This window comes from Liolophura sinensis, chromosome 1, assembly GCF_032854445.1.
Source record: "Liolophura sinensis isolate JHLJ2023 chromosome 1, CUHK_Ljap_v2, whole genome shotgun sequence".
Lineage (NCBI taxonomy): Eukaryota > Metazoa > Mollusca > Polyplacophora > Chitonida > Chitonidae > Liolophura > Liolophura sinensis.
In genome coordinates, this window is record NC_088295.1 from 59,784,846 (window position 1) to 59,799,821 (window position 14,976).

Here is a 14,976-nt window from a genome sequence, read left to right on the forward strand (position 1 = left end):
ACGCCTGGGAGCAAAAAAAGACTTTATACCCTAAAATTCACAGAACTACAATCCCTACCGAAAAACGGAAGTTGTAATGGGGGTCTGTGTCCATACTGTCAACAAATCGTGTTTCCGGCACATGTGCTTCGTGTTGTTCGGGTGAAATAAAAGTGAAAATGAACGTTATTCCATGTCTCACGTGGGTCAGGCGTGGGATTGCCAAGTCCATGCCAGACAAGGTAAGTACCTGTAATAAATAAAAACGGATGACACAAGTCTAAGTTAGGTTTTAAAGCATTGATTGAACACTGAGTATGTGTCTTAAACGCAACAACAACAACAACACCACTAACAACATGTAATGAGGTACCGGTAGCAACAACTGACTGCTACCCAGCGGCTGTACATATATAAACATGAAACCATTGGGAATTTTAAACGTGAGGGTGGTGTCACTAGGTAACAGTGACGTCTCTTCATTAAAGGAGCTTCTCACAATAAAAATCTGAGGAGCTCAGGATCACCCTAGCCAAACCGAACGTCAGAGCAATTTAGGACTAGAGATAAACCTGACGACAAGGCTGCAGTTCTGTTCAGAAGTCACTTCATTTAAAAGGATTTAGAGTTTCCAGATAACTTTGCTAATGCTAAATTTCCCACCGTATCTTCTTGTTTCACCTACATCCAAGCTCTGCAAGTTAAGCTTACTCCTGATTTAACAATGTACTATCGTAGCTTCACCCACTCCTTGGATGAAATCGAGGGTGTTGGAAGTAGAAAAAACTTGTTTCCTGCCAGAAAACTTCAGAAATGCATGATAACAAGCACTGACCTGGTATATTTATATGTCATTGACGAGATCAGACCTATCTGAACATTTCTGTATGTTCGTTTCGTAGGTCCAGGTTAGCATATATACTAAATTCATGTCTTTTCACTGCCACAGTCTCCATCTCGGGGGAGTGAAAACCTTGTTTCTATTCGACATAATTGCGCTATCTCGTGTAATGTCACGGGACATGTGCTTGCAGGTCTTCCCACACAGGGGAAGACTAAGTTTGTACCAAGCTTGTAAAGTTGTACTGCTGACAGCTCTAACCGAGTGGCTTTATCAAGTATCTACAAGGTATCATGTTATATGTTCTTCAAAATTGTCCGAGTTATCTACAAAAGCGTTCGCACTTGAACAGTTTATTGATGACTTGTCTGTCAAATGTTCATTGTGAGAAGCAGATATTTCAGTGGTCTGACGTCTTATCATTTACATTGTCACAAGAACAGTAACCTGAACTTAACTGCTGGAGTAATAAGACTAAGGTCATCACGGATCAACAAATTCTCAGTGTACTTAGTAATTTCACTGGTGGTTTCAGACATCTCGGCTCGTCAACTTAATGATTATGGGTTTACTCTACATCAAATCAGACTTCTATGGTCAATGGAGACATTAAAAATCTCCATAAGTTAGCTGGATTTTGATGGGGTCATGGTTTACACATGATTTTCCCAATCGTGCTCTTTTCTCAAGAATATCTGTTATATTCTCAGGTCCAGTTGTCAAAAGAAGAACTAAGGAAAATCATTGAAGAAACAAAGGGGTATGTATTTTGTAAATATGTGTACTGTATTCGCCCAAAGTTTAGTATTTTTTCAAGTGTTACATTTTGCTTGATTCTAACTGATTTATTCAACTTGATCTTCAGAGGCTTTTTTTTGGTGAAGTTGGATTAATTTATTTTCAGAAAAACATATAAGTGTTTGCATCAAAAGTGTCCTTTTATGGTTTTATGTTTTTTTGAACAATTTATGTATTTTACTTACTTTTTAAATGTAAGATGAAATTTTTGAAGTTGTCAAAAGGATAAAAATCAACCAACCTCATCAGGCTGTCCTGGGCTACAGTACTACTTCTAACCACAGTGGTCAGTTTTTCTTAAATGTCAGTTCTGGAAACATGTGACAAAAGAAAATTATTTGGCAATTTTACACAAGGCAATGTTGTTTGACAGTATTGCAAAATGTGGCCAGTGCATACACATATGTGAGCCCCTGAAAAGAATGAAGAATTTCAGTATTTAGTTATCTTTTTTTTCACAAAGTTCATTTTGTAATTTGCTGCAGCTGACTACGCATAAAATAAGTCCCTCTAGAAAAATTGTTTATTAATCGTACAAAAATTGTGATACGAGTAGCTTACTCTGAATTTTCATTGTATATAAGTGAGTGTTGTTGTTGTTGTTTGTTTCACCATACTAGTGCCATAGATGAGAATGAGAAAGAGTGGAGCGATGTAGACAGTGATGACACCTCAGCCGATGAGGATACACTGGAGGGGGCTACGGCACCAGAGCCCAAGTCACAGAAAGTAAAACCACAGACTCTCGGCAAGAGGAAGAAGAGAGAGGAAGTTGATGAACCAGAGGTGGAAGATGGAGACGTAGTCAAAAAATATGGATTGGATGATTATGATGAAAATGGTACACATATTGTGGTTAAGCTAGTTGGTTTTATTTTGTTGCCTAGGGCCAAAGGATTTCACTTAATGAGACCTGTCAAATAGCTTGTTGTCCCTAGTGTCCTCAATTGTATTTTTGATTTGTGGATTGAAAGTAACAGTTTTTAATCAGCACTGTAACTTTATTTATCCGGCATCAGATAAAATACTCCACGGTTGTGTGGGGTTCAGATATATTCTCAAATCCTACAGATGACATCAGATGTGCCTGGTTGTGCCTGGTAGGTTATCTCCCTTTGTTGGGTTGTAACTACAATGGTCTTCTGCTCTGAATTGATGGATCTTTGCAGGATAAATTCATTACATTGTTACTCAGTGATAGGATATGGAAATATATGGTGTCAGTGACACCTCACACAATACTGACACCATGACACCATGTAACTTACACTATTTGCCATATTTTTGCTATCTTACTAAAGTATGTGAAGACAAGAGGGAAAAGCTCAGCTTGGAGCCTGCTCAACTGCAGTTCATTCACAGGCTGTCACCATGGATCTGTTGAATTGATTCACTGCCCTGCGTCCATTAAAGGGCCATAAGTGGGAAGGTCTGCCAGCAGCCTGCGGAAGGTCGTGGGTTTCCGCCGGGCTTTGCCCGGTTTCCTCCCACCATAATGCTGACCGCCGTTGTATAAGTGAAATATTCTTGAGTAAGGCGTAAAACATCAATCAAATAAATAAATAAATCAATTAAAGGGTTAAATGTGCTGCAATGATTACAGATGACGAGATTGTGAATCCACTCCATGGCATTGGGAAATTAGCATTTTACTCCAGTAATGATGATGACCCATACATCACCCTGAAAGACGTAAGCGACCAACTTTCTGAATTTGTGTATACTGTTGAAAATCGATGATCATCATTAACCAAAATCAGGGAGCCTTCAAGGTTATGTAAAAAAAAAAGGACCCACTGTACCATGTGACCTGTCAGAAATGCTAGGTAACTGTTTTTGATTACAATGACTGTAACAGATGACAGTCATTAATATGATAAATGACTGTCATAACAAAAGTTGAGAAGGTGAGTGAGTGTGAACTTCAGAAGTTAAACAAGGAAAGATGTGTCATTTATGCCTCCAGAACTCAGCAAGGCAGGTGACTGGTAAATTATTGCGAGGAAACATGCCTAACATTTGTCACAAGTCACATGTTACAGTGGGACACTTTTACCCATTACTGAAGAAAGAGTTTGAACTCGACACTCCCTTATTGCATATGTACTAAATCAACTATTTGCACACAAACAGTAAATAGCAGTATCAGTACTTGATCGGTGTTTAAAAGTGCACAAAAAGCTTTTGCCACTTAGCCACAATATTCATTTTTCACAACAGAAGTGGCTACTGCCCTGCTTAGTGAAGACCTTTTCAGATAAATACATGTACTTAAACTTAACGGGATGTTTTTCAAGCTTATGGTGCTTACTGGCTTACGTGGCTAGACCTGACTTTTTGATGCAGCCAGTCATCATCTCTTGAAAAAAAGACTTTGAATGATAGAAGTCAGCTCCTGCTGGTTGTACTTAGGCTTTAAAGGGATACAGAATCAATTCTGATTGGCAGGTTTGAGAGATAAGCCTAACCAAAGCTGAACTTTGGGTATAGTACATACATGTTGACTCTATGCTTTAACCCAGGAAATCCTATCTCCGCTATTGACCAATCAGTGTCAGTTCTGTATCCCATCAAAAGAGGTTGTTTGTCTGGTACGTGGCACAGAATGATGGATTTCTTCAGGGTCTCATTGATATTCAGTATAAAGGTGGTGCAGGACATAATGGCAAATTTCCCAGTTATTCCCAGTATTAAAAAAGTTACAATGTTATGTACAGGGCAGTTTTTTCCTTTTGACCCCTGTCAAATCAATATTTGGTGCAGGACATTGTCCTTGTCCTGCTGCATCTTTCCAGGCTTGCAAGGCAGTCAACTCTACTAAATAAACCTTTCTGATCGTGTTTACAGGAAGACAGTGATGAAGAAGATTTTGAAATCAAACCTTCAGACAACTTGATTTTAACAGGCAGATCTCAAGAGGATGCCTGTTTGCTTGAAGTCAGTGGTGAGGGTCAACTACTTTATGAACTTTTAGAAAGACAGATTGGACGACACTCGCTTTATTTTGTGTTTTACAAGCGAGCCAACACAAAAAAAAATACAAACTGGAATAAAAATAAAATCGAAAATTCACCCTTTTACTTTGTCTGATCTGGATGGTTTTATGATTTTCCTGTTTTCTGCTTGAGTAAAACATGACTTCAAGAGGAAAACTTGCTGGGAAAGTCTGCATTTCCCATAAATTAGACAACTGGAAAAATTAATTCTGTTCATAAAACAAAAATATATTTGTGTGGGCTTATTTGTTTTGGGGTTTTTTTTCTAGCTTTTATTAATGCATAAAATTCAAGTTAATACTTACTGTTTTGTAAAGTGCATATCAAGTACGTTTCATGTAAATGCATTTCAGCAAGTCTGCTTTAATTATCTTAAAGGATTGCCCTTTAGCCCAGACAGTTAAAGTGCTGGCTTCGACTGACATACCCTTATTTAATTATGTTGAGCATTCAGATTACTCACTGAATTTGTTGCGGATTGAAGTCAGCAGGTTTGTCAGGTACCTGGCAGTTAATGAAAAGTTTTCATTTAAGAAGATTAAACATCTTTGAATTAAATAAATTAGTTAATTATCTTGAGATACTGTATTTCACTTTAAAACTCTCTTTCAGAGCTACTTTCATGAATGCCTTCAAATGATATTTTATTGCCAACACATAAGTTCTACTGACAAGGAATGAATCGGACTTCACAAAAACTTCTTATAGGGCCCTAAAGGTGGATGAATAAATCAGAAATAAGCAAAATGTGTGTATTAAAAAGTGCTTAACTTTGTACAATAATTTCACCACAAGAATGTAGGGAATTCCCAGTTCATTGTAAACAACTGGTTCTAAAACCAGATTTGGCCAAGTGCTATCTGGTTGATCCACTGATTCAAAGGGGTAGGAGGTGCTATTTTTGAGACTTTTGACTCCCATTAGGAAGCTGAGGTGAGGCATGATCAGATATGACAGTTTTCAGGATTCCCTTTTCAAAGTAAAAGTCTGCCTATTTGTCAAGATTCTCAGATTTTTGACTGTTCTCTTGTTTCCTCTCTGCAAGATGGCTTCAGTACAGCTGTAGTTGTTCTGCATGTAGCAGGTACACCCTAAGGCCTCGATTCTCTTTAGGTATGAAACCGAGCAGCAAATGTTTTACTGGGGATATATTTTTCTGTTATTTTACAGTGTTTAATGAAGAGTATGGTAACCTGTATATCCACCATGATATTTTGTTACCATCTTTCCCTCTAGCCGTGGAATGGTTAAATTATGACCCGGCTGATGGTAGAACAGGTTAGTAAATAATAGATATCTCACCATTGTTTTGATTTTTGATGGTCTCTTGCTGTGTGGTGAGCAGAGTGAAAGCTCCTATTAGGCCTCCGTGCCCGAAGGAGCTAGCACGCCAGCATGGCACAATGACACAGGGGCCTCCCACCAATGCGATCGCTGTGAGTTCAAGTCCAGCTCATGCAGGCTTCCTCACCGGCCATATGTGGGAAAGTCTGCCAGCAACCTTCAGATGGTTGTGGGTTTCCCCCGTGCTCTGCCCGGATTCCTCCCACCATACATGTGAAATAGTCTTGAGTACGGTGTAAAACACCAATCAAATATATAAATAAATAACTTTAAGGAAATTCAGGATAATTAGATGTAAGCCTATTCTTTGGAATATGCTCACAGGCTTTCAAATGTAATGACTGGCTTTGGAATGTCAAGTGCAGAGAGACTACGGCTTTCACTCATGAAACCTCATTTAGCCTCATTTAGGCAAGAGATCGTGAGCTGTGGCACATGAAGTTTGTCATGTTTTCGACAATTGTTTCGTGGCTCTGTCAGACATCTGCCACTTATGAATGTTGTTTTCTTGGGATATGTCAAATTGTTTAAAGAATGGGACAAAATAAGGAACAGGGAGTGGGTCATGATGTAGTAGTGCTACCTTTCAGTCACCAGATCTGATGAGGTGTGGGTTCAAACCTGGCCTGGAGCAGGGAATTTCCAATTCCATGTTCTCACTGCTTGTCGAGCTTTCATAACAGTAAGCTGGGATGCTCCTGGGTCTATTTGCACTGTCTAATGTTCGTTGAAGACCCCTTGACTTCCGTCAATATGGTGCTTATATCTGTCTGTCACATGCGGGAGTGTTCATCAGTAATATGCCAAAGGTTGTTTATCCTTGTTTCCTAAACTCATAACACAGACAGAAAAAAATTCTCAAATATGACATTAAACGGAATTAGATAAATAAATAAACCTGCACTTTTCCAACTTATGTAGTTCCTGCATCGAGATGTCGTTCCAAGACTAAACTGTTGTGGCTCACTGTTCATGCATCTTTTTCACTGAACCAGTATTGTTAATTTTGAATATTTTTCCAGGTAATTTTGTCGCAGTGGGAACAATGCTACCAAGTATAGATATTTGGGACTTGGATTTAGTAGATTCCCTAGAACCTGCCACTACATTACAAGGGAAAGTTAAGAAAAAGTCTGCCAAAAAGGTATAGTATTTTCATTTTGTAACATGACAAATTGTGATTTTCCCCTGTGATTACTTCCCCTTTGGTCATTGTCTAAAAATGTTGTACCAGATATTGAATGCTGTATCCAGTTTAGCTGGAGATAATTTCATACTCTAGATATTAAGAGATATTTATTTTAATTTGATTAGAGGTCTGCTGTTTCAGATCCAAGTCTAAGCTTTAAATGTTGTACATCAGATCCTAACGAAGTCCTAATGTGTGATCTCCCACCTCATTGGAAGATTGCCATTTCTGTTTATCATAGGGTAAGATTATACTAATAACTTGTGCCTAGTTGTTAGGATTTTGCTGATCCTATTTGTTTACACATAAATGAGTTATTTTGATTTCCTTTTATCTTGCTCTCCTTCACTTTTCAGAAAGGTACAGTTGGGGGACATGCAGATGCTGTGTTGGACCTGTCTTGGAACTCCATACTCAGGTAGGCAAGGCCCACTCACAAGTATTTGGTCTATTTCACTGCTGATGTTTAACATCATACTCAAGAATGTTTCTCGAACCTGACAAACTTCCAGAATTGAAGCCTTAAGTGTGCCAGCAGGAGCTGGATTTGAACCCATAACCTCGTGTGCTCTGCATGATTCTAATCTAATCAGACTAAATTGTTTTCTCAAAAGCTCTGAAATTTACCAATTCAATCATTGAATTATCATCTCCAAAATCATACATTACAGAAAAATTATGTCAAAAATATTGGAGATTAATAGCTGTAGCGTTTAGTAGATGTGTTTACATTCACATATTTGGTATTTATTTATTGCCTACAGGACTGTGTTAGCTAGTGCGTCAGCAGACAGTACCGTGGGACTGTGGGACCTGTCACAGGGCAAAATAGCCACATCACTCAGACAACATGCTGACAAGGTGAGACAGTTTTCTGTCATACGCACATCCTTAAAGGAAACATGAAATGTTTGGTTCTTATTTCTTAATGAGTTTTGTAGTTTTCTCCTTGGTGCGTAAAATTGGCTTTAAACTACAGTTTTTCAAAGGTCCCAGTGGTCAGTTAGAAAAATTCTGTAGTCTGCAGTTTTGATGTCAGTAATGATAGCTGTCAAAACAACTCTGTGAGCAGAAGAGCCTGAATAAAGTGAGGAAGAAGGGGCACTAATCTGATTACGCGAAGTTCATTGTTGAGGTCATTTCTGAGAATTTCCGACCGTTGACCTGAAAATATGCATAAACTAGAAGGTTAATTAAGAGAGATAAAATGTGCCCCAAAAAATAGAATGTTTAATTGAAAAAAAAAAAATTAACATTTTTGGGGCATGGCTTTCTTTAGAATGTTTTCTAGTATAATAGGTAAGTGTTTACAAACTCACAGTGATTAATATCACACGCGAGACTATACTTGACAAGAAGCCACCATGACCGATTGGTTGGCCCGGTAGAGCAGCACAGTGACTCAGGAGCCTCTCAGAAGTGCGATCTCTCATTTACGGTCATACGTGGGAAAGTCTGTCAACAACATGTGAATGTGCGTGGGGAGAGCCCTGGTTCTGCCAGTTTCCTCCCACCAGAATACTGTCAGATATTCATGAGCATGGTGGAAAACACCAATCGAATGGTTTCCTCGCACCAGAAAGCTAATGCTGTCTCATAAGTGAAATATTATTGAGTAAAAATAAATAAATGTGATAAAATTCCATGCCTGGAAAAGTTATGAATTTAGCAGTGAGACTGTGCCTGGTTTCCTCCTCATTATGTTTTTAAATAATTGAAATTATTTGTAATGTGTGCTTGTTTCTGCTTGACTCTGTTCGAAGTTTCCTCAAACCACAAACCTCTTTTGTTGTTGTAAAAGTGAAAAATTCTTCATTACAGCATTAAACCACTGCAAAATAAAGAAATAAATAAATAATAACATAATCATACAATTTGAGAAGAAATATTTCCCTGTCTTTCCTCAGGCTCAGTGTGTGGCCTGGCATCCTTTTGAAGCGCAATCCCTTTTGTCTGGGTCGTATGATCAGTAAGTATCAGGTGCATCAGAACTTAGACATGTTGGAAAGTGATATGGACCTAATACCTATAAACACTGATTGTAAATTGATTGTAATAGTATTAAAATGATTGTCTGATTTAAGCACTGAATATGGTGCGTCTTTCTTTCACATGTAATGCACGCTTGTGACGACTGTTAGCAAGTGATCAGTGTTCATCCAATCATAGAAGTTCTGCAGAGCCTGTCTTAATCCGTTTCAGAATGAGTTCTTGATCCTCCTTAGTTGTGAAGCCATTTGATGATGAATCTGGCTCAATTACAGGATTGTATGATTTACATGCGTGTTACTGTGACTGTTACAGTTACTGTGAAGGTGTATGACTGTCGCAGTCCAGTAGACGGTCACAAATCATGGGATCTTAAAGGAGAGGTCGAGAGAGTGACCTGGAACCATTTCTCTCCCTTTCATTTTCTGGTAAGCAGCAGTTTTTTTTTAAATATTTATTAAAAGTTGTTTTTTGTTTTTATTTTCCTTTTTTTGGTTTTAGGACTTTATTACATGTCCAACAGGCTATTACATGTGTCTCAAAGAGGTATAAAATAATATTGAGCTAGACTCCAGTGATGGAGTGTAAAGTATATATTTCATATATTTTCAGATTTTTTATTGGTAAAGCATAAAATGTCAAACTGGACTTGGTTAATTTTCTGTCAGTAAAATGACCTACTTCATTTGCACACTGTCTTGTGTCAAGATATTTGATAGTATAAATTCAGTAGTTATAATTGCATTGTTTGTTTTAAGGCAAGCACAGACAAAGGCACAGTGTATTGTCTGGACGTGAGGTCCGACAAACCCATCTACACACTATCTGCACACACAGAGGCTGTTACAGGTGAGTAATCTACAGACAAGCACAGAAAAAGGTACCATGTGTTGTCTGGAAGTGAGGCCTTACAAACCCATCTACACACAGTCTGCACACTCAGAGGCTGTTACAGGTGAGTAGTCTACAGACAAGCACAGACAAAGGTAACGTGTGTTGTCTGGAAGTGAGGCCTTACAAACCCATCTACACACTGTCTGCACACTCAGAGGCTGTTACAGGTGAGTAATCTACAGACAAGCACAGACAAATGTACAGTGTGTTGTCTGGAAGTGAGGTCTGACAAACCCATCTACACACTGGCTGCACACTCAGAGGGTGTTACAGGTGAGTAATCTACAGACAAGCACAGACAAAGGTACAGTGTGTTGTCTGGAAGTGAGGTCTGACAAACCCATCTACACACAGTCTGCACACTCAGTTACAGGTGAGTAATCTACAGACAAGCACAGACAAAGGTACATTGTGTTGTCTGGAAGTGAGGTCTGACAAACCCATCTACACACTGTCTGCACACTCAGTTACAGGTGAGTAAACTACAGACAAGCACAGACAAAGGTACAATGTGTTGTCTGGAAGTGAGGTCCGACAAACCTATCTACACACTGTCTGCACACTCAGAGGGTGTTACAGGTGAGGAATCTACAGACAAGCACAGACAAAGGTACAATGTGTTGTCTGGAAGTGAGGTCCGACAAACCCATCTACACACTGTCTGCACACTCAGAGGCTGTTACAGGTGAGTAATCTACAGACAAGCACAGACAAAGGTACCATGTGTTGTCTGGAAGTGAGGTCTGACAAACCCATCTACACACTGTCTGCACACTCAGAGGGTGTTACAGGTGAGTAATCTACAGACAAGCACAGACAAAGGTACCATGTGTTGTCTGGAAGTGAGGTCTGACAAACCCATCTACACACTGTCTGCACACTCAGAGGGTGTTACAGGTGAGTAATCCTCAGTTGCGGCCGCCTGATTCTGCATTCTGTTTCAGAAAGTAATCATTGGAAAAGCTATGTGTAGTTGCTAAAGACTCGTGTTGTCATGGTTGTTTCTCTGCAATTGCTCTTGGGGACAGTCCCTTATGTATGAATCACTATGATCATTGTTATATAAGCGAGTCAAAAAGTTGGAAAATGAGGACATCACACCATCGTCAACAGGTGAATATATGCTTTCAATGGAGGTGATCTACACATAACCCCTTAGTATATCATCATTTACTAAGGTGTGTGCTTCAGCTCAACTCGGTGTGATACCTACCACTCAGGTGTAATTATAGTCTGTTGAACCTTGTACTATCTTGCGATTTCCTGTGGACTGTCCTATAATGGAACAGACAAAAAGGATGTAACAACAACATACACGTTACAGCACTGAACACTGATTGACTCTGTGCTGCGTGAGATGCTAACCTGTTCTGGATGTAACAACAACATACACGTTACAGCACTGAACACTGATTGACTCTGTGCTGCGTGAGACGCTAACCTGTTCTGGATGTAACAACAACATACACGTTACAGCACTGAACACTGATTGACTCTGTGCTGCTTGAGACGCTAACCTGTTCTGGATGTAACAACAACATACACGTTACAGCACTGAACACTGATTGACTCTGTGCTGCATGAGACGCTAACCTGTTCTGGATGTAACAACAACATACACGTTACAGCACTGAACACTGATTGACTCTGTGCTGCGTGAATCGCTAACCTGTTCTGGATGTAACAACAACATACACGTTACAGCACTGAACACTGATTGACTCTGTGCTGCTTGAGACGCTAACCTGTTCTGGATGTAACAACAACATACACGTTACAGCACTGAACACTGATTGACTCTGTGCTGCTTGAGACGCTAACTTGTTCTGGATGTAACAGTCATGAAAAAAAGAATGTGTTCTGTCATGTTTAGGAAAGCTACCTTCTTCAATCTTTTCGCATTTGAAAGAGCAACTTTCAGTGTAATTTATGCTCGATTATACAATTAGATTTTGGAGACAAAACTACATTGGTTGGATTGGTCAGTTTCAGGGCTGTGCACTCAATAATTTCTTAATAATGTCTTAATAAAGCTGGAATAAACACCTTGCAAACCCGCAAAAAAGTTGAAGAATTACAGTCATCATTGATGAATCATTTTTGACATAAACTTCATTGTCATTGTACAAGTGAAACAGTATTAATTGCCACAAAAAGCACAAATCAGATGAATATATAGTTGAAGAAATCTGAATTTGTCACCCATGTTTGGACATCCTTATTGGCTGTTTTCTTGACTGACTGATCTACATGTAGCAAGAAAACTTTAATATGTTAATCTAGTTTTGATTACTTTTTTTTTTTCAGGATTGTGTCTGAGCAATCAGGTGGCAGGTCTTCTGGTAACCGCCTCCTCTGACAAAAGCATCAAGATTTGGGACACACATGACAGTAAACCCTCCCTAATCCTGGAAAAAGACATGAAAATGGTGAGAAAGTACAGAGTGTAACATTTCAACCATAAAGTGATGTCACTTTATACTGATGTACCATTGGTCCTTCACATGACAAACTGAAGCCATCTTGTGTCTCAAATGTGAAATGTTGTGAATTGTGGAAATTTAGGACACTGACTGGAGTCCTGTAGATTCGCTTTGTGGGAAGTCATCAGACTCACGTCCAAATCTAGTACCACAAAGCAGTATTTTGCTCCAAGGGAAGATCATCTGTACAAAACAGTATACAGATGGTGGAGATTCCATGTTAATTACTTTAATGGTCTAAAACAATTTATGTTCTTTTGGAATAAAAACACAGCTTCAAATGGGAATGTTCCTGTAGTTTTTGTTTTCAGTCATGACTAGAATGAATTTGCATCCAAGGACCAGCCCTGACATCTGTTAGTTTTTTTTTTTTTTGAATGTAACCTTGTCATATCAGATTGTGATATCCTCTACGTTTTGTCAAATTTTTGTCTTGAATGTTCCCCTGTTAATACAGAATGAGATACATTGCCTGGAATCCTGCCCGGAATCTCCGTACACATTTGCCATAGGCGGTCAGAGTGAGCTGAAGGTGTGGGACATCAGAGAAAGTGCTTCAGGTAAAGCATACAAGATACGTGGGTATATGATACGAGACACATGGGTATATGATACGAGATACGTGGGTATATGATACGAGACACATGGGTATATGATACGAGACACGTGGGTATATGATACAAGACACGTGGGTAAATGATACGAGATACATGGGTATATGACACGAGATACATGGTAAATGACACGAGATATGTGGGTAAATGATACGAGATATGTGGGTATATGATACGAGACGTGGGTAAATGATACGAGACACATGGGTATATGATACGAGATACATGGGTATATGATGAGACACGTGGGTAAATGATACGAGATACATGGGTATATGATACGAGATACATGGGTAAATGATACGAGATACGTGGGTATATGATATGAGATACATGGGTATATGATACGAGATACGTGGTATATGATACGATACACGTGGGTAAATGGTACGAGATACATGGGTATATGATACGAGATACATGGGTAAATGATATGAGATACGTGGGTAAATGATACGAGATACATGGGTATATGATACGAGACACGTGGGTAAATGATGCGAGATACATGGGTATATGATACGAGATACATGGGTATATGATACGAGATACATGGGTATATGATACAAGACACATGGGTATATGATACGAGATACATGGGTAAATGATATGAGATACGTGGGTATATGATATGAGACACATGGGTATATGATACGAGATACATTGGTAAATGATACGAGATACGTCGGTATATGATATGAGATACATGGGTAAATGCTAATAGATACATGGGTAAATTTGCAATGGCTGCCACATCCTTCAAAAAGACGGTGTCATTTTGTACCAGGCCCCTCATTAACTGAAAGGCCCGTGTTGACAGCTGCTGACACACTGGCAACATAGAGCTTTCAGCTGATAATACAATTAAGTGACCGTGCCAAGTTGTATAGTGAATATTCAGTGATAACAAGGCAAATTTGCATTAGCTGTGACGTGACACATATGGTGATATACGGTTACATATATTGTGTTACAAGAGTTACATGTACCTTTGCTGCGCCTGAGAAAAATCAATTCCTCTTTGGCATAAAGGATACAAGATGTAAATCACATGTGCTTGCATCTTCAGAATGCAATTGACTGATTTGGTGGCCTAATGGTTAGAGCGTGCATCTCAGAGTTTGGTAACCCAGGAACAAACCTGAGTTGCTCATACCAAAGACGTTAACAATGGTACGTGTTGCTGCCTCACTTAGCGTTTAGCGCTGAGAGGTCAGATCAAGGAAACAGGACTGGTTGGCCCAGTGTCATGTCTGGTGTCTGCTGCTTGACATTTCAGTGGCAGCAGTACCTTGGCAACATGGACTCGCCATGCCACAAGAAGACACAGTATATTTACACTCACCTACATGTAATGATCCCTTGTCGTCATATGACTGAAAAATTGACGTAAAACCTCAATCATTCATAGTGTACATTTAGGATGCAGTTTATACTGGGAATTAATCGAATTGAGAAGTTGTCTTGAAACACTGTTTTGATACTTTTCCCGCAGTCAAAAGGCACTTCCAGGGTAGAGGAAAAGAAACTGTTGATACAGCAGCTGGGAAAGACACAGACAGGAACACCACGCATGATGCAGCTGCTGTCGCCATGGAGACACTCAATTTAGGTTCAACAAATACAGAACAGAAGAAGACAAAGAAAAAACGAAAGAAGACAAAGAAGCCAAAGTGATACAGGAACAGTTCGGTAGATTTTAGTCTAAACTCACATGTTTATACCAGTAAATTGCTATGAAGCACTACGATCGGTTATTTGTAAATTGACATTTTTTGTGTATACATGTGTGGCACTAAATAAAATACAAGTAATAATTATCGGTGCTCTGACATTTAGTTGGTTAATC

General features: G+C 39.1%; 1 protein-coding gene across 1 annotated transcript; it reads left to right on the top strand.

The window, feature by feature from the left end:
- Nucleotides 1–104: 104 nt before the first annotated feature.
- Nucleotides 105–14,947, top strand: LOC135482059 (periodic tryptophan protein 1 homolog). Its single transcript, XM_064761887.1, has 15 exons — nt 105–221; nt 1,531–1,580; nt 2,239–2,459; nt 3,222–3,310; nt 4,466–4,562; nt 5,785–5,892; nt 6,981–7,102; nt 7,504–7,565; nt 7,912–8,008; nt 9,055–9,116; nt 9,453–9,564; nt 9,895–9,985; nt 12,338–12,459; nt 12,971–13,073; nt 14,623–14,947. Exons 1-15 carry the CDS (start codon nt 159–161, stop codon nt 14,802–14,804), a joined length of 1,581 nt encoding a protein of 526 aa, XP_064617957.1. The 5' UTR covers nt 105–158; the 3' UTR covers nt 14,805–14,947.
- Nucleotides 14,948–14,976: the final 29 nt, after the last annotated feature.